Source organism: Somniosus microcephalus, chromosome 17 (genome assembly GCF_052327205.1).
Source record: "Somniosus microcephalus isolate GS21.2 chromosome 17, FLI_Smic_1.0, whole genome shotgun sequence".
NCBI classification, from domain to species: Eukaryota; Metazoa; Chordata; class Chondrichthyes; order Squaliformes; family Somniosidae; genus Somniosus; species Somniosus microcephalus.
In genome coordinates, this window is record NC_141003.1 from 59607336 (window position 1) to 59633953 (window position 26618).

The following is a 26618-nucleotide window of genomic DNA, read 5'->3' on the forward strand; positions in this document are numbered from 1 at the left end:
GGAGACGGAGAAACTGGGAGAATGGAATAGAATCCTTACAGGAAGCGGGGTGGGAGGAAGTGTAGTCCAGGTAGCTGTGGGAGTCAGTGGGCTTGTAGTGAATGTTGGTCAATAACCTATCCCCAGATATGAAGACGGAGACGCTGAGGAAGGGAAGGGAAGAGTCGGAGATGGACCATGTGAAGGTGAGGGAAGGGTGGAAATTGGAATCAAAGTGAATGAAATTATCTAGTTCAGGATGAGAGCAAGAAACAGCACTGATACAGTCATCAATGTACCGGAGAAAGAGGTGAGGGAGGGGACCTGAGTAGGACTGGAACAAAGAGTGTTCCACATATCCCACGAAAAGGCAGGCATAGCTAGGACCCATGCAGGTTCCCATAGCAACACCTTTGATTTGGAGGAAGTGAGTGGAGTCAAAGGAGAAGTTGTTCAATGTGAGAACAAGTTCAGCCAGGCGGAGGAGGGTGGTGGTGGATGGGGACTGGTCGGGCCTCTGTTCAAGGAAGGAGCGGAGCGCCCTCAGGCCATCCTGGTGGGGGATGGAGGTGTAGAGGGATTGTATGTCCATGGTGAAAAGGAGGTGGTTGGGGCCAGGAAACTGGAAACTGTCAAAGTGGCGGAGGGCGTCGGAAGAGTCGAGGATGTAGGTGGGAAGAGACTGGACAAGGGGAGAAAAAATAGAGTCGCGATAGGAAGAGGTAAGTTCCTGGGGCAAGAACAGGCTGAAACGATGGGTCTACCGGGACAGTCCTGTTTGTGGATCTTGGGAAGGAGGTAGAAGCGGGCTGTGCGGGGTTGGGGAACTATGAGGTTGGTGGCCGTGGGGGAAAGATCTCCAGAGGAGACGAGGTCAGTGACAGTCTTGGAAACGGTGGCTTGATATTCGGTAGTGGGATCATGGTCCAGGCGGAGTTAGGAGGAGGTGCCGGAGAGTTGGCGTTCAGCTTCCGCTAGGTAGAGGTCGGTTCGGCAAACAACAACAGCACCACCCTTGTCAGCAGGTTTAATGACAGTGTTGGGGTTGGATCTGAGAAAATGGAGTGCTGCAAGTTCAGAGGGAGGTAGGTTGGAGTGAGTGAGGGGAGCAGAGAAATGGAGACGGCCGATGTCACGGCGGCAGTTTGCAATGAAAAGATCTAGAGAGGTTAAGAGGCCAGAGGGAGGGGTCCAGGTAGAACGAGAATCCTGAAAGCGGGAGAAAGGGTCAGCCGTGCGGGGGGAAGACTCCTGACCAAAGAAGTGGGCACGGAGACGAAGGCGGCGGAAAAAGAGCTCAGCGTCGTGCCGAGCTCGAAATCTCTGATGTTGGTTGAAGGATAAATATTGACCAGGGCCCCGAAAGAACTTCCCTAATTTTCTTCTTTGCATCCACCTGAGTAGGCATCCTGGGCCTCGGTTTAACATCACATGCAAAAGACAGGATTTTCCAGGGTGCCTCATACCATTGGTGGCTAATATAAACAGTGGCTGGTAGGAGTAAGCTGACCTCTCACTGGACTCCTACAGGCCAGCAATGCACATGTGGCAGCTGGGAAAGTCACGGTCAGAATCTCACCATGCACAGTTGCTTTCAGAGTCACATTTGCTACTTCAGAGTAACTGGGCATGTGTGACACTTGCACATGTGCAGTTATCCACTGTTGCCAAATGCACCTAGCAGTTTAAATGGGACAGAATCAATAGCAAGGAAACTGGGTAATATTACAGAGTAACTTCCAATTGAATATAAATGGGGCCATGGATTTCTTCAGCTGTCCCTGCTTTTTGTGAACAAAAATATTTTCTTCTTCCAGGATTGCAGTTGTTTCTGATGCTGTACAATTTATCACTTTCATTCCATTGAAAGTCTCGCACCTTGATGATTTCTGTGATGCTAAGTTCCCCACAGCTGAACACATCTTTTACCATGTTAGCTGTTTCTGGCTAACAGCCAGTTTAAAAAAAATCAGAAATTGATCTTGACCGCAATAGTTTTGGTGAACTTCACTCTTACATAGATTTACATTGGTCTGTGCTGTGCTGTACATCCTTTCAGCCCAACTGAACCATGCCACACAAGTCTCCTGTCACTCCTCTTGTTTTTGTACAAGGACTCCCATTTATAAAGCGCGTTTCCCAACCTCAGAACCTCCCAAAGTTCCTTCACAGCCACTTTTGTACTGTACTTGCTGTTGTAATGTAGGGAAACGTGGCAGCCAATTTGCGTACACCAAGGTCCCACAAATCACCTTTTTGTCATTTGTGATAGAAGCAGCAGACTTTGCTTTATTTTTTGTTAAAGGGCTCGCATACTATCTTCTCACCAGTTGGTATAATTTCTTCTGAAATCAACCCAGACCGTTTTTCAAACTAAACTTCACTTTCATCACGTCATATTTGCCTCCAGTATCATTCCCCGTTTCTTTTCTGATTCTGTTCAACAGACTCGCAAAATTACAGTTCAGATAGTAAAGGAAAAGGCTGACTCAAAATGCAATTTCTGTTCAGATAGAAGCCCTACCATTGACAGTATATGTTAATAAACGGAAATCGTACTTTGTTAACAGCAGAAATAATTATTTATCTTTTATTTTATTGCATGTGTAATATGGTCATGTATGACTTATTAATGAAAATTAGATTCTTGCATTTAATAGAAGCTGAATTTAGAGTTTGCTTAGTTTCCCTATGCATAATTGCTGAATTCCATGGTTACTAAAATTCTTTCACTTTTGCTTAATGCTTGTAGAAAGTCATTTCACTTTTGATGATAAGACTTTCATTTTAAAGGAAGATTTAAAAATGGAAGACTGTGCCACCTTATGGCAATTATCTAAAACTGCATCTCAATTGAATTCATTTTTGGATAGATAGAATAGAGATAGAAAGAACTTGAATATAGCACATTCCATCTCCTCAGGATGTCCCAAAGCACTTCACAGCCAATGAAGTACTTTTGAAATGTAATCATTGTTGTAATGTCGGCAAACATGGCAGCCAATTTGCACACAGCAACGTCCAACAAACAGCAGAGGTAGATGACCAGACAATCTGTTCAACGGTGTTGGTTGAGGGATAAATGTTGGCCAGGACACTGGAAAAACTCCCCTGCTCTTTTTTAAACAGTGACATGACATCTTCCATTAACTGCCACATCTACCTTCCACGTCTTTTGTAAATTTGATTTAAAAAGTATGCATGTGAAAGTGCGAAGGGAAAATGCATTCAAATACGGACATGTTACATCATAGAAGGTGAAATGCAGGTTCACTCCCACTGGTCTTAGCGGGGATTGAAGAGAGGAAGCAGAGGGAAAGTCACTTTGGATTACTTTCTTAGACCTCCCGGCAATTTGTGGCAAAGCAAAATGGCAGAAGCCTGGCTCTACCAGATTTTGCATAGAAACATAGAAGATAGGAGCAGGAGTAGGCCATTCGGCCCCTCGAGCCTGCTCCGCCATTCAATGAGATCATGGCTGATCATCCAAACTCAGTACCCTGTCCCTGCCTTCTCCCCATATCCCTTGATCCCTTTAGCCTTAAGAAATATATCTAACTCCTTCTTGAATATATTTAATGAATTGGCCTCAACTGCCTTCTGTGGTAGAGAATTCCACAGGTTCACCACTCTCTGGGTGAAGAAATTCCTCCTCATCGCTGTCCTAAATGGCTTACCCCTTATCTTTAGACTGACCCCTGGTTCTCGACTCCCCCGCCATCGGGAACATCCTTCCTGCATCTAGTCTGTCTAGTCCTGTTAGAATTTTATAAGTTTCAATGAGATCCCCTCTCATTCTTCTAAACTCCAGCGAGTATAAGCCCAATCGACCCAATCTCTCCTCATACGTCATTCCTGCCATCCCAGCTATCAGTCTGGTGAATCTTCGCTGCACTCCCTCCATGGCAAGAACATCCTTCCTCAGATAAGGTGACCAAAACTGCACACAATACTCAAGGTGTGGTCTCACCAAGGCCCTGTACAACTGCAGCAAGACATCCTTGTTCCTGTACTCAAACCCTCTTGCTACGAAGGCCAACATACCATTTGCCTTCTTAACTGCCTGCTGCACGTGCATGCTTACCTTCAGCGACTGGTGCACAAGGACACCCAGGTCTCATTGCACTTCCCCTTCTCCCAATCTATTGCCGTTCAGATAATAATCTGCCTTCCTGTTTTTGCCACCAAAGTGGATAACCTCGCATTTATCTACATTATACTGCATCTGCCATACATCTGCCCAATCACCCAACCTGTCCAAATCATACTGGAGTTTCTCGGCATCCTCCTCACAGCACACATGCCCACCCAGCTTTGTGTCATCTGCAAACTTGGAGATATTACATCTAGTTCCCTCGGCTAGATCATTAATATATATTGTGAATAGCTGGGGTCCTAGGACCGATCCCTGCGGTACCCTACTAGTCACTGCCTGCCACTCGGAAAAAGACCCGTTTATTCCAACTCTTTGCTTTCTGTCTGCCAACCAGTTCTCTTTCCAAGTCAGTACCTTGCCCCAATCCCGTGTGCCTTAACTTTACACGCTAATCTCTTATGTGGGACTTTATCGAAAGCCTTCTGAAAGTCCAAATACACTGCATCCACTGGTTCTCCCTTATCTATTCTACCAGTTACATCCTCAAAAAATTTCCCCTACTGCTTGACTGTAAGCTGAGCAATCCAGTTAGAAATTGGATGAAACTATTCTAATTTAGAATTTAACTCACTTGAGTCACTTGAACTATGATAATACATAATGCAAGATATTTGAAATGAAGATTGGTGTTGTTGTTCAGGATGACCACAACAAACAGGTATACAAAAGAGTTATAGTCAGTGGGGTTTATGGGATTAACTCCTTAGATCAGTGCACAATGTGTAATGATGGCTACAAGTTCGTTATTGTCTATTTACCAATTGTTTCTGTTTGTGATGACACTTCTTCTGCTATTAACACTCTGTTCACTTCGAAGTATGTGGTGCAATGCTTCACAACAGGTTTCTACACAGTGCACCTTTGGCTAAACTTTCCCAAGTTCTGAATAAGCATCCCATTCTTTGAGTCTTCACTTCAGGTATCACTGAAGCTTTTCCTCTCACTCCCTGCTGTCCTTTTCCTGTCATCAGCTAGTTGTCGAACACACTTTTGGGAACCTTTGACATGTGGACAACATGTCCAGCGTGCTGAAACTATGTATAGCAATGACTATTAATAATGTTGGAATGTTGTAGTACTCCAGTGTTTGTCACTCTTATCTTGCTGTTTAGTTTTCATGAGATAATATATAAGGGACCGGGGGGAAAGCGGGTCTTTTTGTAAAAGTGCTATGCCATTTCATCAAATTATTTTTGAGTTTTTCCACATTCACATAATGAAAAGCAATTTTCCTTCACCTTTTTACTTTACTATTAAAGAGGACTTTAGTGATCCTGATTTAACTCAGTCACTCTGCTGTTCACATAACAATATGTTGGTAAGGTGATTGCATAGCAACAAATTGCACATAAAGTGCCTTTACTGTCATCAACGTCCCAAGGTGTTTGTCACGTTTCAGGATCCTTTGACTATTTTTCTATGTAAAGGATCTGGATAGGAGTTATTTTTTTTAAATGTGCTTTTAAGTTAAACCTTGCTTTAAGGGGTTAAAATCACAGGACAGTGGGACAAACAGTTGTGCATTAGGTTTCAGACAGGGGATCTTAACCTAACATCCTGGATACAATAAAAGACCAGTTGACATTCCCTATTCATTTTAACTCTGCAGTGGTCATTGCCAAGTTAGGCTGATGAACTCTTCTCTTACGGAGGGGGGTGGCGGGGTGGAGGTAGTAATAGTAGAGGAAACTCTTTTTTATCCGGCACCGACGGGACTGGCGTGGTGTCGGTTTATCAAAAAGTCCGGATTATAGAGAGGTATAGTTAAAAGGTACGAGAGCCCCGTACACGGCCACATATCCAGGCGTCCCTGTTGCATAGCAACAGGTGCAGGAACCCCGGCCACACTTCCAGGCGTCCCTGTTGCATAGCAACAGGTGCAGGGACCCCAGTTACACGGCCACAGATCCATGAACGGCCACTAATATGAAGTAAAACTTACATGAACCTACTCCTGAATTTTGCCGGTAAATCGAGAGTTTCCTGTAGCCAGTTTTGACTAAAAGCTGATGCTGCAGTCAGACTTTTATTTACAAAAAGTGATCCAGATACCAAAAGGAAGTCCAGCTTTTGGAAACTGGGGCTGCACAATTAGGCCACAGAGTACCTCAAGAAGTTTAAAATAAGACAAAAGACTACAGGGAGGGAGGTTCTGCACTGGGCTGTAGTATAGGATGCAGAGAGATTATTCTGTCAAAGTGAAGTAAATCCACCCACCAGAGTGGGGGGTAGTAGTATTGCGTGTTCTTTAATTTGTAACATTGCATGAATGATAAGTTGTACTGATTGAACTAAATGACTCTGATCATACCTATCATTCTGTATGTTTCATCTTACTGTGGAATAAAGCAGCTTACAATTTAAACCAAACTTCGCCTCATCTTGTGTTAACTCAATCTCCCTTGGAGACACTGAGGAAATACACATGTGAAAAACAGACATTGGGTCCAGATCGTGAGAGTTTCATTGTTACGCTCCCGGGTTCCGACTAAGCAAGTAGATGTAGAGCAGTGCAAATCAACTCCCATAAAAGTAGTGTCAGATCACTTATGGGAGCGGCGACACCACTGAACCAGAGAAGGTATCCATGGCAGACTCAAATTCATAACAGCGCTTAACAAAGGAGAAAAATAATGGCCCAGATTTTGCAGCAGGAATAACGGTGAGGTGATCAGCGCTCACCGTTATTAAGGAGTAAATCAGACAGCTACTTCCGGCGTCCACACAAGCGCAGTTAAATGGGGAAATCAGGAAGTTGCTGTCCGAGCTGCCCTGCTCCTCCACATCCTTCACTACACCGGTACCTCGCCGAGATACTTGGCATTGAAACACATGGAAAGGCGTGAAGTTGCGGTATTTAAACACTAGGTACTCACTAAATAGGCTGGAAAAAGTTAGGGCTTGTTCATTCAAGTGTAAGTGAACATTTAACAGCGTGATAAGTCTTAATTACTGCCAAACAACCTCTCCGGCAGTGAAAATTTACTTTTACAAGTGTGGAGTCTCCTTCCTTCAGATTTATAAGTTAGAATAAAAAATCTTTTTATTACTTTTTCTTTCTGTCTCTTTTCTCTCTCTCTCTCTCTTATTCCCATCTTTCTTTCCCTGTCTTTATTTTGCTTTCTGTACATAATTTTACATTGAATTAAATATTCTATCTTACACTTCCTGGTTTAGACTGCATGCCTCAGTAAGGATTCTTCAATCTGATTGGTTGAAGAGACACGCTGTTGCTTGTCCTGTTCACACAGGACCCAGATTCCCTGTAGAGGGCGCCGTGCTATTTCAGACTCCCGATCACCATGTTACCACGGAAAAGCCCATGAAAAGTCTGTGGGTGGTTATAAGCTTAATGAACAACGAGCGCCATTCGTTCGCCGCTGACCGCAAAATCCAGGCCATTAACTTTATGGTTTGAAAATCATTAACCTTTTATATCTCCTTGTTTTACAGATGATGGAAATGCTTAACATAAAGTGAGGTATGTATTTTATAACTATGATTCTGCAGGTTGAGTTTTACTTGGAGGCTCTTTTTGCATTCTTTTGCATGTTATCCTTGTGTTTGCTGTCAGTCTGCATGACAACACCAAAAGGGAATGCCTGTCTGGTTAATCTGGAAGAGATTAGTTGCCAGTGTAGAGATGTCTTCTCCACCTATTTTTGCACAGCACTAGGAAAGTCTGCAATTAGCTGGACAATAATTTGTTCTGCCTGTGAACCTGCTAATGATAAATGGTTGGCATCGTGTGTGTAGAGCATCAGATTCATGTTCTTATTCTTTGTTACTGGAATTTAGTAAAAATTTTGTACTCAAATTTATATTTATTAAAGGGGCACATATATCATGAATCTTTTTACTCATTTTGCAAATGCATGACACATTGTCATAAATTGACTGAAAGGTATCGTGTGTGTTTGGCATCTTCATGACAAAGATAATTCACATCCCCAAACAAAGAGTTGCCAAACAACAACAACAACTTGTATTTATATAGCGCCTTTAACGTAGTAAAACGTCCCAAGGAAATGCACAGGAGTATTTTAAGACAAATGTGACACCGATCCACATCAGGATAAGTTAGGGCAGGTGACCAAAAGCTTGGTCAAAGAGGTAGGTTTTAAGGAGCGTCTTAAAGGAGGAGAGAGAGGTAGAGAGGCGGAGAGGTTTAAGCAGGGAATTCCAGAGCTTAGGGCCTCGGCAACAGAAGGCACAGCCACCAAAAGTTGAGCGATTATAAATAGGGATCCTCAAGAGGGCAGAATTAGAGGAGCGCAATATCTCGGGGGGGTTGTGGGGCTGAAGGAGATTACAGAGATAGGATGGGGTGAGGTCATAGAGGGATTTGAAAATAAGGATGAGAATTTTGAAATCGAGGCACTGCTTAACCAGGAGCCAATGTAGGTCAGTGAGCACAGGGGTGATGGGCGAACTAGACTAGATGCAGGAAGGATGTTCCCGATGGCAGGGCAGTCCAGAACCAGGGGTCACAGTCTAAGGATAAGGGGTAAGCCATTTAAGAACATAAGAACATAAGAAATAGGAGCAGGAGTAGGCCAATCGGCCCCTCGAGCCTGCTCCGCCATTCAATAAGATCATGGCTGATCTGATCCTAACCTCAAATCTACTTCCACTCTCCATCCCACCCGAACCCATGTGATCTCTCGGGAGAGGCGAAAAACCAGATAAAAAACCCAATGGCCAATTTGGGAGAAAAAATCTGGGAAATTCCTCTCCGACCCATCTAGGCGATCGAAACTTGTCCAGATCACTCTGGCCCTGTATTTCCTGCAGTACTTACCTTCTGTAAAAGATGATCTCCACCCCAGCCAGGAACAGGCCCAATTTACTCTTGAAGGACTCCTAGCTGGCAGCCTGTTCCCGAGGTCTCCACTAATCCCTGTGAATAGAAACATCTCCTGAAATCTAACACAGAATTAGAACACAAGAAGTAGGAGCAGGACCAGGCTACACGGCCCCTGGGCCCGCTCCGCCACCCACAGGGCTATGACCAATCCGAACCTAGACTCATGTCCAATTTCCTGCCCGCTCCCCGTAACCCCTAATTCCCTTTACTTCTAGGAAACTGTCTATTTCTGTTTTAAATTTATTTAATGATGTAGCTTCCACAGCTTTCTGGGGCAGCAAATTCCACAGACCTACTACCCTCTGAGTGAAGAAGTTTCTCCTCATCTCAGTTTTGAAAGAGCAGCCCCTTATTCTAAGATTATGCCCCCTAGTTCTAGTTTCACCCATCATTGGGAACATCCTCACCGCATCCACCCGATCAAGCCCCTTCACAATCTTATATGTTTCAATAAGATTGCCTCTCATTCTTCTGAACTCCAATGAGTAGAGTCCCAATCTACTCAACCTCTCCTCATATGTCCACCCCTCATCCCCGGGATTAACCGAGTGAACCTTCTTTGTACTGCCTCGAGAGCAAGTGTGTCTTTTCTTAAGTATGGACACCAAAACTGTATGCAGTATTCCAGGTGCGGTCTCACCAATAGCTTGTATAACTACAGCAATACCTCCCTGTTTTTATATTCTATCCACCTAGCAATAAAAGCCAACATTCCATTGGCCTTCTTGATCACCTGCTGCACCTGCATACTAACTTTTTGAGTTTTGTGCACCAAGACCCCCAGATCCCTTTGTACTGCAGTACTTTCCAGTTTCTTGCCATTAAGATAATAGCTTGCTCTATGATTTTTCCTGCCAAAGTGCATAACCTCACACTTTCCAGTATTGTATTCCATCTGCCAAATCTCTGCCCACTTACTTAGCCTGTCTATGTCCCTTTGCAGATTTTTTATGTCCTCCTCACTCTCTACTTTCCCTCCCATCTTTGTATCATCTGCAAACTTTGATATGTTACACTCGGTCCCCTCCTCCAAATCGTTAATATAGATTGTAAAGAGTTGGGGTCCCAGCACTGACCCCTGCGGAACACCACTAGTTACTGATTGCCAGTCTGAGAATGAACCATTTATCCCAACTCTCTGCTTTCTGTTAACCAATCCTCCACCTATGCCAGAACATTACCCCCAATCCCGTGATTTTTTATCTTGAGCAATAATCTTGTGTGTGGCACCTTGTCAAATGCCTTTTGGAAGTCTAAATACACTACGTCCACTGGTTCCCCTTTATCCACCCTGTATGTTACGTCCTAAAAGAACTCAAGCAAATTTGTCAAACATGACTTCCCCTTCATAAAACCATGCTGACTTTGTCCTATTAAATTATGTTTATCCAAATGTCCCGTTACTGTCTCCTTAATAATGGACTCCAAAATTTTACCAACCACAGATGTTAGGCTAACTGGTCTATAGTTTCCAGCCTTCTGCCTACTACCCTTTTTAAATAAGGGTGTTACATTAGCAGTTTTCCAATCTGCCGGGACCTTTGCTGAGTCCAGGGAGTTTTGGAAAATTATTACCAATGCATCCACAACTAGAACTAGGGGGCATAGTCTTAGAATAAGGGGCTGCTCTTTCAAAACTGAGATGAGGAGGAACTACTTCACTCAGAGGGTGGTAGGTCCATGGAATATGCTGCCCCAAAAAGCTGTAGAAGCTACATCATTACATAAATTTAAAACAGAAATAGACAGTTTCCTAGAAGTAAAGGGAATTAAGGGTTACGGGGAGCGGGCAGGAATTTGGACATGAGTCTAGGTTCGGATCGGTCATGGCCCTGTGGGTAGCGGAGTGGGCCCAGGGGCCGTGTAGCCTGATCCTGCTCCTATTTCATGTGTCTAATTCTGTTAGATTCAGGAGATGGTTCTGTGATAGTGGATTGGCGGTTAGGATCAGATCAGCCATGATCTTATTGAATGGCAGAACAGGCTCGAGGGGCCGATTGGCCTACTCCTGCTCCTATTTCTTATGTTCTTACAATCCCTACCGCCACTTCCCTCAAGACCCTAGGATGTAAGCCATCAGGTCCAGGGGATTTATCCGCCTTGAGTCCCATTATTTTACCGAGTACTAATTCCTTAGTGATTTTAATCGTATTTAGCTCCTCCCCCCTAGAGCCCCCTGTTTGTCCAGTGTTGGGATATTCTTAGTGTCCTCTACCGTAAAGACAGAAACAAAAAATTTAGGACTGAGATGAGGAGGAATTTCTTCACCCAGAGAGTGGTGAACCTGTGGAATTCTCTACCACACAAGGCAGTTGAGGTCAATTCATTAAATATATTCAAGAAGGAGTTAGATATATTTCTTAAGGCTAAAGGGATCAAGGGATATGGAGAGAAAGCAGGGACATGGTACTGAATTTGGATGATCAGCCATGATCTCATTAAATGGCGGAACAGGCTTGAGGGGCCAAATGGCCTACTCCTGCTCCTATCTTCTACGTTTCTATGAACGGGACTTGGTGCGAGTTAGGACACGGGCAACCGAGTTTTGGATGACCACAAGTTTACGTAGGGTGGAATGTGGGAGGCCAGCCAGGAGTGTATTGGAATAGTCAAGTCCAGAGGTAACAAAGGCATGGATGAGGGTTTCAGCAACAGATGAGCTGAGGCGAGGGTGGAGATGGGCGATGTTACGGAGGTGGAAATAGGCGGTCTTTCTTATGCTGCGGATATGTGGTCGGAAGCTCATTTCAGGGTCATAACATAAGAAATAGGAGCAGGAGTCGGCCATTCGAGCCTGCTCCGCCATTCAATGAGATCATGGCTGATCTTCTGCCTCAACTCCATTCACCGGCCCTATCGCCATATCCCTTGATGCCCTTACTAGTCAGAAATCTATCAACTTCTGTTTTGAATATACCCAATGACTGAGCCTCCACAGCCCTCTGGGGTAGAGAATTCCAAAGATTCACCACCCTCTATGTGAAGAAATTTCTTCACATCTCAGTCCTGAATGGCCTACCCTTTATCCTGAGGCTGTGGCCCCTGGTTCTAGACTCCCCAGCCAACAGAAACATTCTCTTAGCATCCACCCTATCAAGCCCTGTAATCATTTTGTATGCTTCAATGAGATCCCCTCTCATTCTTCTGAATTCAAGGGAACACAGGCCTAGTTTACTCAATCTCTTCTCATAAGACAGTCCCGCCATCCCAGGAATCACTCTCGTGAACCTTCAGACAGATGTTAGGGAGAGGGATGGAGTCAGTGGCTTGGGAATGGAGTTTGTGGTGGGGACCGAAAACAATGGCTTCGGTTTTCCAAATATTTATTTGGAGAAAATTTTTGCTCATCCAGAACTGTATGTCGGACAAGCAGTCTGACAATTTAGACACCGTGGAGGAGTCGAGAGAAGTAGTGAGGTAGAGCTGGGTGTCGTCAGCATACATGTGGAAACTGACGCTGTGTTTTCAGATGATGTTGCCAAGGGGCAACATGTAGATGAGAAATAGACGGGGGCCAAGGATAGAGATAATGATGTGGGAGCGGGAAGAGAAGCTGTTGCAGGTGATTCTCTGGTTATGATTAGATAGATAAGAATGGAACCAGGCGAGTGCAGCCCCACCCAGCTGGACGACGGTGGAGAGGCATTGGAAAAGGATGGAGTGGTCAACCGTGTCAAAGGCTGCAGACAAGTTAAGAAGGACGAGGAGGGATAGTTTACCTTTAAACTAATACTTTAAAGTGGACAGTGTATTTTACCGTGGTTAAGTGTATTATTCCGTTTGTATTAGAAATGCAGCAGCAGCAGTCCCTCTGAAGGTCCTAAGACCCACTTGACGAGCTGGGCTTTGAAGGGACTTCCGAAGGCAAAACACGGTCAGCAAACATAGTTAGATGCTGGCAGTTGTCCTTTTGTTTTGTTTTTTCGCCTCTCCCATAGCTCTGGTTGGGGTGGTATATGTATGCATGTCATTTTTCATATGTATCTCTGAATTTTTAAGACTGTAAAACTGCTTCAAGCTGCAGTTGTGTAATGCTGCCTGAGGTTCTGCTGCTGTGGGGTTCATCCTGTTTACATTGTGGGTGGATTCCATAGCCATAGAACAAGATAAAAACAAGCGCATGCAGGAAGTTTTTCAGTCGTGTTTCCTGATTTTGTTCTTGGCCAATAAGTGGGGAAGGACAGTGGAAAAAAAAATACATGGGGCCATGCCTCTCAACCTGCTGGTGGCCAGAAAAGAGGACAACTTCTGCCTCCAGGGGCAATCTTCATATTGGTACTTGGGATTATCTGGATTCTGGAGGCACTGGTGAAACCCACTTTTTTTTTTTTAGAAAGGTCTTGGGGGTTATTTTGGTGAAAGGGTGAAAACAGGCAAATAAGATGTGCAAATAAGACTAGTCTGAGTTTAGCACACAATTTTGGTTCTAATTGCTGATGACCATTATTTGAACTTGCCTCAAGGCACTAAAACAAAGACACCTGCAGGTTTAGCACTCAAGCACTGATTAGATGCAATTTTCGTGGAGCAGTATGCGTGGGCTCCACACATCCACTTCCACAGAAGGTGTGGGGTGGGCTGGCTGACACACAGCGGTACATTTGAGGATAGCTCAGGGACCCAGGGAAAGGGTGCACAGGTTCTTGGATCCTGGTAGAGGAAGCCCAGAGGAGGAAGGATGTCCGGTACCCACGGGGGGAAAGGAATCCACCTCACCCTCCTGGCCCCCTCTCCTGCAGCAACTGGTGCTGCTCTGCCTTGCTTCCTGTCCTCCTCCAATTTCTCCTGCAGACCAAGGGGGAACCTCTAGCAAGATGTCGATGACCAAGCACTCCCTTTCTCCTAGCGACTCCTATAAGGTGTCCAATAAGGTAGAGTAGCACAGCACTCACTCTTTTTAGGTGAAGTCCTTAGAGAATTTCCAGAATAAATGTTGATAGAGTGTTGATAAAGTCTTAACAAAGTGTGCCAGAAATTCTCCTGATGTGTTTCAAAAATTCTCTTCAAACCTCCAGCAGCAAGTGAACAGTAAAAAGTGATGTACCTTTAAGTAGCGCTCAAAATCCTCAGCAATGACTAGTTTACTCCTGTTCAGCGGTTAGGAGAGGGCATTAGGGCAAGCGCGAGCCACCAAAATGCCGTGCAGCCTCGTTAATGAGCGCTAGCAGGCAATTTAAGCGGCAATCGGCTGCTTAGCGATTCTCCGGGTGGCCGTTCCTAGCGTCAACTCTTTTACCAAGGTGGTGTCTTGCGTTAAAACGCAGGCTAAACTGGCGTTTCAGCTCAAGACCCTATCTTAGACACCTCGGAGCCTCTTTCGCGCCTAAAGTATCCGGTGAAAATTACCCCCCTTGTGTTTATATCGCAGCTTTGATAACTTCAGGACATCCCAAAGTGCTTCACAGTTGAAGTACTTTAGAAGTGTAGTCACTGGTGTAATGTAGGTAAACACAGCAGACACTTTGCACACAGTGAAGTCTCACAAGCAGCAATAAGATAAAGGATTATTTGGGGGTGTTGGTTGAGGGATAAATGTTGGCCAGGACACCTCCCTGCTCTGCAAATTGTGCCAGAGGATTGTTTACATCCACCAGAGATGGCAGACAGGACTTCAGTTTAATGTCTCACCTGAGAAGACAGGTCCACCAAAGTGTCAGCCTAGATTATGTGCTCACGTTTCTGGAGAGGGGCTTGAACCCAGGATCTCTGCCTCAGAGGCTAGATTGCTACCACTCAGCCAAGACTGGCAATGACATTATGATAATAAACAGCAATTTTCCTTCCTCTCCCAAGGAGGGCTCCTGTGCCAATGTCTGCCAATGCAGAAAATCTCAGCTATGATGTATACGTTACAGTATAGAAACACAGTAACCAACATCCAGCAAACATACTTGATACAGGATGTGACACACACCACAAATGATCTAAAATATTGTTGGAGTTTAGAGTACAGTGACTCACATGGTTTCATAGCTGATCATCATTCAACATTTCTATTCATTGTCTGCCAAAGGACTAGCACCTTACATGAACTACAATTTGACCCCTTCTTTTCCACATGACTTGACACCACTGCATGTATCAGATTCCAATAGAGTGCTCAGAGAATGGAGAAATGCCCACATGGAAACTGAAGCTTGTTAACAAACATTTACACCCATATTTGTGCATTACATCCATTGACTGTAAATTGATCCCAAGTGCACATAATGTGATTAGAAGAATGAGGTTATAATGTTACTTTAAAAGGATAAAAGAAACAGCAGAGAGATTTGGTTACACATATTTAAAACAAACCTTGTCTACATGTGGAGTACATGTACAGGCATTACCTTAACCTTACACTATGTAGCATTGCAGAAATAAACCAGTGTGCTTTGTAGTGAATAGCAATGGGTGTCAGGTAAACACAGAATTATATTTAAAGTCAATCAGCTCATGTTGTTCCAAGACAACAAAAAAGTAAAAGCACAGTTAGTAATTATTTGCAGTTAGTACAGTCATTATATGGTTAAAGTGTGATAATTTGTAGTTGCTCATGTAGCTGAATTGATAAAAATTGTTCAAAATCAAACCTCGGGAATAACATTTTTATTAACCTGTAAATCTCTATTAAACAATTCACTTCATGCATATAGACATTGCAATGTCTGCCGTTATCTGGAGAGAGATCTATGTTTTTTAGTCTTTGTTTTTCATTTTTCACCCATGTTCCACTGAAGCTGGTCACACAAAAGAATTATTTTATGGTTTTCTTATTTTTATTCTCAAACCTATCTATTTCAACATTTTGGCCAACTGTAATGCTGATTAGGTGAAGGATGTTAGCATTGAGAAATGGGACACGCTTCATTTTTGGCACCCAGTGTTCGTTCGCATTAAGCGCTCCCAGGTATGGCACAGTTTAGATGCAGAATGAAGTTCACTCTACTCTATCCTATTAATGTGCTTTAATTCCAACCTCAAGAGTGTACACTTCTGGACCAATGTGGCATTTTTCTGTTTTGCACACTAACAATCCCTCTGCGTGAAATTGTTAATTTAGCAGCAATTTGACTAAATAAGGGGCACTTTTGCACTGCAGCTCAAACTCATTTCATGTAAAATAGGAGACCAGCAGGAGTCAGGACTTCAGGTCCAGGAGATCAGGTGTTGTCATCAATGTTGTTTTTACAATTGAGATCAATAAGTTGTATTTGTGTCTGAATCAGACATTAATTTTGTCTTCCTTCTGAGATGGAATGTCTTGCTACTACCAATTTGTCAGCTTAGTCAAAAATTGGCAAAATTAATTGAAAACCAGACTTTTTAGATTTTTAAAAATATCTCAGCAGATAAATCAATAATTGAGATTTTGGTATATTAGAAAGATGAAAAGTTCTATATTAAAAATTGACACTAAAATTTTCATATATCTTTTAATTTATTTCATATTACATTGTCAAAGTTTTTCTTCTGTACAAGTAAGTTTGAATGATAGACAACTTCTTAACTGTTTCAGGTATTTGACCACACCGGAAAGGAATTTTCATTAGCATTAGGTCTTTGTCAAACTCTCCCCCACCAGTTAGACAAACTCATTTCTTCAGTATAAGCCCTGTACGTCTCTTTAACTTTTCCATCTGATTTGCTTCCTTGACAAATTATTTCTTGAACTCATACTGGGATGTGGTTCCATGGTTGATGGCAGTCCTCCAGTGCCTCAAAAGTTGATTCAATGTTTTGACACTAAAAACATAAAGCAGATCAGAAAGTGGCCATTACATATATTATACTTTTATTTGCATCCAATTTGATCCTATCTACATTCAATGCAATTAGTGTTCCTCTTATTACTTACAAATACCTGTACTATAATTATAGTTCATACCACATACGTTTTGTAGCTTTAATCTAATAAGTTCTATGCTGAAATAGATGACAGTTGATTAAAGCAAATGGGTTTAGACCAGCTTGATATTGCCTACCCTAGAATAGCAATTAGTGGAGAAAAAGCTTTGTGGAAGATTAGCAGATAACTCCTATCACTATAGGTGGGTTTAAACAGCATTTTGAAATTCCATTATTAGAATGCAGGATATTATCTGGACCTAGTTCCTACTATAATGTGTAAAATGAATGCCTACTTCATGAACTGAAGACTGAGAAAAGAATAAAACTGCAGGCATGCTTTTTCCTGATTTTTCACACTAGTTGTACACTTCACGTACTTTAAAAAAAAAGCGTTACTTTGATCCCTAAACCCAATGTTATTACAATTGCAAACTTTTGTAAATCATTACATGGTCAACTGACAAGTGTACATCTTAACTGAATTTAATGTGTGCTGTTCACAAATATTGATCACTCTTTCTGTTTTTCCTGTGCTAGCCACTGGAGGTACTTTAAGGTAACTGCTTACTTTATCCATACCAAATTAAAAAGGAAGCTCTACTGGAGATTTGTCAACTATTCCTGTAAAAGGGCAAACTAATGTTTGAACAATAAACTGTTCGAAGAACAAGATACGAACTGTGGATTTGCAAGAGTACCATCAACCTTTGTGTACCACAGGAGGTCACATTTGCTTTCCATTTTGAGTTATACAGAGTCCTGATCAAGATGTATTTTGTAGAGAAACTTCCTTCCAGAGGGAAAGAGAATGCATATCCAGCTTCCTGAGGTTACTTCTCTTAAATGAACAGTTGAGCTGTACTGTGAACATTTTGTATCATGTGTACAACAACAAATACAGCAGCTGAAGGCTTGAAATCCAGATTTTTGCGCTCCTTTGCAGTGATTGTATTATGTATTCATACTGAATATAAACTGGAATTATTTTGTATAGTTGTAACAATATCTACATTTGTCACGATTAATTTTATGGTGTCATTATGTAAGTTATTGGCTTCTGATGTCTTAAGAGGTATGTATTATACACAAACAGATGGCAACATATTATACACAAACAGATGGCAACAAGTAAGTTATAAAGGTAATTGCACATCATAGCTCAGTATATCAAACAAGATGGTCCAATTAAACAGAGTGGAACTGGAATGGAACCAAGGTACGTTAAACACGGCGATACAACGGTCGCTATGGTAACTGTGGATGGTAATATTTCTGGAACTATCTTGAACTCTGACATTGCTGTCTAGTGTTTCATTTTGTCTATTATTTATTCTTGAACTTTTTTCAAAAAAAGTACCAACTTACTTGAAGAGATCAGCCTACCTCAATGTATTGTAATCATCATCATAATATAAATGTATGTTACCAGAATTGTGATGTCTTTTGACAAATAGTGCATATTACAATTTACACAAACTGGTAAAAGATTAAAATGGCTGTTTGTTCAAGTAAGTTATTCACTATATTGTAATATGTATTAATTTAGTAAATGTGTATTTCAGAAGTTTGAAGCTTCTATACAAATACAGTCCATCATTTGCAATGATGCACACCTTTTTGAAGCATTTCTAGGATTAAACACAAGTAGTTTTCTTGACGCCAGCCTTAATCACTGCTATACAACAGTCGTATTTCAGCCCCATTAAAACCACATCTAACCCAAGTATTGTTAAATGTGAAAATTTTCAGTACCAGGTACAACCCCTAAGAAACAGCACAACACACTAAAATCGTTGTGCATTAGTATATGCTATATCATATATGGAAGAAAGAACATCTGGGGGAAAACCAATTACATGTGACCAGCATTGTAAATATGTTCCAATTTCTTCCACATTCAAGCTGGAAAAGTCAGCGTTCAAAAAAAAGTGAGGTTAACAGCTTGATTCTTCCAGAAGAAAATGCTTCCATATTAAAGTATTCAATACAGAAATGGTATTAAGTGAGCAAGTTATAAACAATGTAGACTGCATCAGAGGATGAAGGTGTACAATAGATTGTGACAGTGAGGAACTATATTTGTCTACTCATAAGGTTTAGAATTAAAATATAATACTGGGAGAAAACAAAATCTGTTTGATGCCCCAGTATCACAAGCAGCTCAGTACTTGAATTTATGACCTTACTTTCACTTGTTTGTTAGCTTTCTGCTTGTCTACGAAATGTAGCACTGTGCAATATTGATGAGGTACTCCATTAGACATGGGGAGCGAGTTGGGGGGAGGGAAGAAAGAGAGAGAGAGAGAGAGAGAGAGAGAGAGAGTGGAATTGACATTGTAGAAATGGAATTGTGCCTCCTGCTGATCAATTCATGGAGTAGCATTATCATTCATCAGAGAGAAACCTGGCCACCCCCACGTGATGGTAAGCAAAATGTAAGAGGACAACAAAAGAGAATGTGAATGAAAGATAAAATGATCTTTGGTCATCTGATCATTCTCTCATTATCGTTCAGCAATACAGAATGTTGTACCTCTCTATGGACATGCACAATGTTGCATAGAAGTTTTCAGAAGGGTTAATATATTTGTTGCATACTTCAACAACCATGAGCTTTAGATAGTATGTTAAGACTCTTGCTTGTTAATTAAGAATTGCATTCTTAACCAGTCAACCTTTACTGTGCCATAAAATTTGCTCTATTTTTACTGCTTCAAAACTAGAGCTGTCATGTATGTGCTGTTTACTTGTATGCCTTTGCAGTGACAGAGCTATAAAATGTTGCTGTTTTGTGCCTGTGACGTGATTGTGCCAAACTGCTCTTTTATACATTGCTGTACAGATCCTGTGTGATCATTATAAATCATAAACAGGAGTTTTCTGCCAGAGGCATTTAAAAAAACTAGAAGTATGCCTAATTTTCCACTACAGAGCTCTGCATTAATCATATACCCATTTATCAACAAGTAGCTATCACCATTCTGTACCTTCATGGAAGGTGGCAAATAACCAAAATTACCACTAGTTTTACTAAAGGACACAGAAATTATATCCAGTATGTTTTAAATCAGTGGACTTCACGCTTGTGACGTGGTCTCCCAACAAATATTGATACATTCCCTTGACCAGGCCTCTTGTAAAACTTCCGAAAGGACTTAAGGACTTGAAAATTTATAAAGCAGCACCCGCTAATGAGATTTTTATTTTCACCACTATCTACAGGAGTGTTGAATAAAATGACAGCAGTATTTTATATTTACTAATTGTTTAACATTTGTAAAATCAAGACTTCCATTTTGTCTTTCATTCTGCCTAATCTCTCATTCTAACACCAATCAACTGTGTTCCCACTCAGCTCCGCCAAGTACCTTGTGGGCATTTGGTTCCCTAAAGGGTTTGTGTACATGTTTAAAAACCACTGCCTAAATCAAAAGTGGCAAAAGTTTTTTAATTTGAGACAATGTCAGTGATATAAACTTTCAAAACCATGTATGCTCTGATGACAGTATGGTCAATGTTCAGATCCTTCTTGAATAGCACTGTGAAATACAAACTTCCAAGCATGTGACACTGACCAGCAGAGTTTCTACATTGATTATACTTCAAGAATTAGGTACATTTACAATTCCATACTGCTAGGCTATAGGTCAGGTGAACAATTCATATGACAGAACATAGAATGTTTTTCAATTGATTTAGTAATGCCAAAGAGAGAATATGTGTTACCTGGATACACTTTTATCACTTTTTTGGTTACTGAATTCAAAGTATCGCTTACTCCACTGGGCAAATAGATTAAGAAAGTTAATGTAGAGTCCTTTACTACAAAGGCTGATAAATTAGAAGCCTTCAAAGTTGTGCATGTTTTTGAAAAAGCAGAAATATCTACTGCTAAATTAAATCCTGTGTACTGTACACTATACTGTTCTTTGCTGAATGTCTGTTTTTCAGTGTTTTCTGCTGTAAGTAAAGTAACCTTGTGGATGAAATCGTGGCTGCCCTATTGCTTCATAATTACTTGGTGTTTTTATAGCACTTTAATTTTTTGTGCGAGGGAGAAGAGGAAAAGTTAGTGATTGTACAAGTTTCTGTTTCTTGTCCCTCCCTCTCCCCAGAGGAGGTTTAAGAAGTGCAACCAGAGGATTTAGAGATTTGAGTGTCCCAACTTACAAAGAACTCCAGGATTCTGAGTCTCTCCTTATACTGGAGAAAAAGTTGAGCTGATAAAAGTTTTAAAAGTTCTCAGTCAGACGAAGTCAACTTCACTTGGACTGTGAAATCAGGACCGGAGATTACAAGATTTGCTTCTTTTTAAATGTTCTTTCCTCCACTTCTGAAAGCATTTACTCTTTGCTGGGGTACAAGTCCAGAGGTGCTCTTTATTATCATATCCAATTGGTAAGTGGCTAGAAAGATTTTTGTGCCTGGTGGAAGCAACCACAGCCAAACTGAATTGTGTCCTCACCTTGCATCTAAACACACGCACATTTCAAGCAGGGGTCACAATTTTTCTCCTCCCCACACAGAGAAGTAGAACAGATCCCAACAAGAGGAGTGTTCCCATTTGACCCAAGCTGAGTGTCCAACCTCACAAAAACACATCAATTTCCACCTCAGCAAAAGCACTCACCTCCACCATAGCCCATCTGCTGCTGAACCCCCACCTACACCATGGCCCATCTGCTGCTGAACCCCCACCTCGACCATAGCCCATCTGCTGCTGAACCCCCACCTCAACCATAGCCCATCTGCTGCTGAACCCCCACCTCAGCCCATCTGCTGCTGAACCCCACCTCCACCATAGCCCATCTACTGCTGAACCCCCACCTCCACCATAGCCCACCTGCTGAACACCCACCTCGACCATAGCCCACCTGCTGCTGAACCCCCACCTCAGCCCATCTGCTGCTGAACCCCACCTCCACCTCAGCCCATCTGCTGCTGAACCCCACCTCCACCATAGCCCACCTGCTGCTGAACCCCCACCTCCACCATAGCCCACCTGCTGCTGAACCCCCGCCTACACCTCCACCATAGCCCATCTGCTGCTGAACCCCACCTCCACCATAGCCCACCTGCTGCTGAACCCCCACCTCCACCATAGCCCACCTGCTGCTGAACCCCCGCCTACACCTCCACCATAGCCCACCTGCTGCTGAACCCCCACCTCCACCATAGCCCACCTGCTGCTGAACCCCCGCCTACACCTCCACCATAGCCCATCTGCTGCTGAACCCCACCTCCACCATAGCCCATCTGCTGCTGAACCCCACCTCCACCATAGCCCACCTGCTGCTGAACCCCCACCTCCACCTCAGCCCATCTGCTGCTGAACCCTCACCTCCACCATAGCCCATCTGCTGCTGAACCCCCACCTCAGCCCATCTGCTGCTGAACCCCCACCTCCACCATAGCCCATCTGCTGCTGAACCCCCACCTCCACCATAGCCCACCTGCTGCTGAACCCCCACCTCCACCATAGCCCATCTGCCTCTGAACCCCCCACCTCCACCATAGCCCATCTGCTGCTGAACCCCACCTCCACCATAGCCCACCTGCTGCTGAACCCCCACCTCCACCATAGCCCATCTGCCTCTGAACCCCCCACCTCCACCATAGCCCATCTGCTGCTGAACCCCACCTCCACCATAGCCCACCTGCTGCTGAACCCCCACCTCCACCATAGCCCACCTGCTGCTGAACCCCCGCCTACACCTCCACCATAGCCCATCTGCTGCTGAACCCCCACCTCCACCATAGCCCATCTGCTGCTGAACCCCCACCTCCACCATAGCCCATCTGCTGCTGAACCCCCACCTACACCTCCACCATAGCCCATCTGCTGCTGAACCCCCACCTCCACCATAGCCCATCTGCTGCTGAACCCCCACCTCCACCATAGCCCATCTGCTGCTGAACCCCCACCTCCACCATAGCCCATCTGCTCCTGAACCCTCACCTCCACCATAGCCCATCTGCTGCTGAACCCCCCATTTATATCTCTGGTGCTACAGACTTGATTATTTCAGCACTTTCCTGGCCAACTTTCCATCCTCCACCCTTTAAACTACAGCTCACCCAAAGCTCTACTGCCCATATTCTATTCCACACCAACGACCACTCACCCAAGTCCTCAATGGCCTGTATAAGGTCCTAAGGCTCCCAACACCTCAAATTTGAAATTCTCATCCTAGTGTTTAAAGTCCCTCCATGTAGTTGCCCCGCTCCATCTCTAATCTCCTCAAACCAAACCTCTGCCCCCTCCCCTCGCCAAACTCTCCATTCCCAGCTCCAGCTTCTCATATATCTTCCTTCCCTCACCACTACCATTGGCAGTTGTACTTTCAGCCCTCTTAAGCCCCAAACTCTGGAATTCACTCCCTAAACCTCTCCCCACCCCTCACTGCTCCTAGAAGATCCTCCTTATAATCCACCTCTTTAAACAAGATTTTGGTCACCCCTCCCAATCTTTCCTTTTGAGTCAATGTTCTGTTTTAATAATGCCTCTAAAGTACTTGAGTTGTTTTTCTACGTTAAAAGGTTGTGTAAATGTAAGTTGTGGTAGTGTTATGTAGCTCTAAACTGAGCAGGTGGTTTTGAATTCAAAAACTGCACATAAAACTGCTGTGGGCAGGGTGAAGGTAATAAGTTATACTCAAATAGTGAAGATACTGACATTTGAAATTAGTGCAGTTTTACTCGACCACCTTTTGAAGATCAGGAAATATTCACTTAAACTTTCCCTTGGTTGTTTAGAGTGCATAGGCTAAACACCCTTGATTCAACATTACTTTATTCTTAATGGATCTGGTCTCTACTAAGGTGGCACCCTTTCATTCCAATAGACTCTGGGCTACAAATTACTGCCAACATTACTGTATGAACAGTAAATGAGCTTGTATCAAATTCTTGCTATTGTAACAGGCATTTATTAATTAGAGAGGGGAAAATTTGCTGAGTAATTAAACTAGGTATATTACTGTCAGTGATGTCATATGGTCTTCTACCTGTGCACCACATGGTGTCCATTTTTCTAAGCTAGATAAAGTTGTTCCCCGGATGTTTTGCCTATCCTAAAATCAGATTAAAAGGGTGGAATTTAGGAGGCCTAAACTGCAAAATGTATTCAGCCCTACTAAAAAGTAGTGGCTTAACTCTTTGTTGAGTTTAGTAGTAATTTAAAAGGCAAAAAAAAGCAGACTAAAAAAAAAACTTTCTAGCTAACATGAAACAAAAGCAATTTTAATTTAACCTTAAAATGAAACCCCTAAATCCAGTGGCGGTGAATGAGATATACTTTGTGTTGTGCATGCATCGAGGATGTAAATAGTTAAAAAGAAGCCTCATCTTTGGTGTATAATTAACAACTGTACAATCGACACTATATTTTAGTTGAATTTTATTAAAAGCTTTCAAAAGACACATTTCTGCAAAATTGCAAAACTCATTTTTTTAAATTACACCGTTAACATAACAAGAAATAGGAGCAGGGGTAGGCCATTTGGCCCCTCAAGCCTGCTCCACCATTCAATAAGATCATGGCTGATCTTCTACCTCAACTCCACTTTCCTGCACTATCCCCATATCCCTTGATACCCAAAAATCTATGAATCACGGTCTTGAATAAACTCAATGACTGAGCCTCCACAGCCCTCTGGGGTACAGAATTCCACAGATTCACCACCCTCAGTGAAGAAATTTCTCCTCATCTCAGTCGTAAATGGCCGACCCCGCATTCCGAGACTGACACCCCAGGTTCTAGACTCCCCAGCCAGGGGAAACATCCTCCCTATATCTACCCTGTCAAGCCCTGTAAGAATTTTGTATGTTTCAATGAGATCACCTTTCATTCTTCTAAACTCTAGAGAATATAGGCCTAGTCTACTCAATCTCTCCTCATAGGACAATTCCCCCCCCCCCGCCAATCCCAGGAATCAGTCTGGTGAGCCTTTGTTGCATCGCCTCCAAGGCAAGTATATCCTTCCTTAGGTAAGGAGACCAAACCTGTACACAATACTCCAGGTGTGGTCTCACCAGGGCCCTGTATAATTGCAGTAAGACGTCTTTACTCTTACACTCAAATCCTCTTGTAATAAAGGCCAACATACCATTTGCTTTCCAAATTGCTTGCTGTACCTGCAGGTTAACTTTCAGTGATTCATGTAGAAAGACACCCAGGTCCCTCTGAACACCAACATTTCCCAATCTCTCACCATTTAAAAGATACTCTGCTTTTCTATTTTTCCTACCAAAGTGGATAACTTCACATTATATCCCATTTGCCATGTCCTTGCCCACTCACTTAGCTTGTCGATATCCCCTTGAAGCCTCTTTGCATCCTCCTCACAACTTGCATTCCCGCCCAGCTTTGTATCATCAGCAAACTTGGATATATTACATTTGGTCCCCTCATCCAAATGATTGATGTAGATTGTGAATAGCTGAGGCCCAAGCACTGATCCTTGCGGTACCCTACTAGTTACAGCCTGCCAACCCGAAAATGACCCGTTTATTCCTACTCTGTTTTCTGTCTGTTAACCAAACCTCAATCCATGCTAGTCTATTACCCCCAATCCCATGAGCCCTAATTTTGTTTAATAACCTCTTGTGTGGCACCTTATCGAATGCCTTCTGAAAATCCAAATATACCACATCCACTAGTTCCCCCTTATCTATTCTGCTAGTTACAACCTCAAAAAACCTAACAGATTCGTCAAACATGATTTCCCTTTCATAAATTCGTGTTGACTCTGCCCAATCCTTTTATTATTTTCTAAGTGCCCCATTACCACGTCCTTAATAGATTCTAGCATTTTCCCTACTACTGATGTCAGGCTAACTGGTCTGTAGTTCCCCGTTTTCTCTCTCCCTCCTTTATTAAATAATAGGGTTACATTTGCTACCTTTCAATCCATGGGAACCGTTCTAGAATCTATGGAATTTTGGAAAATGACAACCAATGCATCTACTATCTCTATAGCCACCTCTTTCAAAACCCTAGGGTGTAGGCCATCAAGTCTAGGGGATTTAATTGGCTTTCAATCACATTAATTTCTCCAGTACTTTATTTTAATTAATACTAATTCATTTCAGTTACTCATTCTTGCTAGACCCTTGGTTTTCCATTATTTCCGGGAAGTTTTTTGCATCTTCTTCCGTGAAGACAGACACAAAGGGCTGGATTTTCTCAGCCCCGAGGAGATGGGACTGCCGGTAAAGTAGCAGAAAGTGGGTGGATGGCAAACCCGCACCCATCCCGCCTCCGTACCCTTTTGCCAGGAGGCGGGAAGATGTGCTGCTTCGGGTCCCGTTCCCTGGAGGCGGGAAAGGGATTAAATCCTTTTAACAAGGAAAAAGAATTAGTGTCATTTTGCCTTCTCAGGTGAAGGCTTCCTGACCTCGGAGATCCCCACTGGGTTGGAGGCGATGTGAAGGAGGTCTGCGGGGGTTGGAGGCACCTGGAAGTAAGATGTAGAGGCGAGTGATGGGTGCAAGTGTGGAGTGATAAGTGTTTAAAAATGTTCACTTACTTGTTTTCTTCCTACAGCCTTCATCCACCCTGGATCCGGAGACCCGACATCATCCTTGTTGATTTCACAAACTGGCTGTTGGATCCTCTGAATCAACAGCCATCTGAAATCGACAAAATTGAAAGCTGTGACGAGTCCTGCTGTAAGAAAACTACTAGGCACTTGGTCTAAGCATTAAACAAGGCTTTAATCAACTGGTTTTCAACATGGAGATCTAGTTGTGTCCTTCACTAGTTCCTATAAAAGAATGTCC

General features: G+C 43.0%; 1 protein-coding gene and 1 long non-coding RNA gene across 10 annotated transcripts in view; one reads left to right on the forward strand and one right to left on the reverse strand.

Annotated features, from left to right (window-relative positions):
* lhfpl3 (LHFPL tetraspan subfamily member 3) overlaps positions 1 to 20824 on the forward strand; it is a 467937-nt gene extending 447113 nt beyond the window's left edge. For 2 of the 3 annotated variants that reach the window (XM_086010456.1, XM_086010457.1), the window contains exons 3-4: positions 7589 to 7616; positions 17373 to 20824. In XM_086010456.1, coding sequence (XP_085866582.1) covers positions 7589 to 7605 — 17 coding nt within the window. In that variant the 3' untranslated portion in view covers positions 7606 to 7616; positions 17373 to 20824. Of the gene's footprint in view, positions 1 to 7588; positions 7617 to 12791; positions 12877 to 17372 lie in introns of all 3 variants that reach the window. The other variant, XR_015081573.1, reaches the window with a different exon arrangement.
* LOC147105756 (uncharacterized) overlaps positions 16407 to 26618 on the reverse strand; it is a 49851-nt gene continuing 39639 nt past the window's right edge. For all 7 annotated transcript variants that reach the window (XR_015081574.1, XR_015081575.1, XR_015081576.1 and 4 more), the window contains 2 exons: positions 26366 to 26468; positions 16407 to 16730 (listed from right to left, as the gene is read on the reverse strand). This is a non-coding gene — a long non-coding RNA (uncharacterized LOC147105756). The remainder of the gene's footprint in view (positions 16731 to 26365; positions 26469 to 26618) is intronic.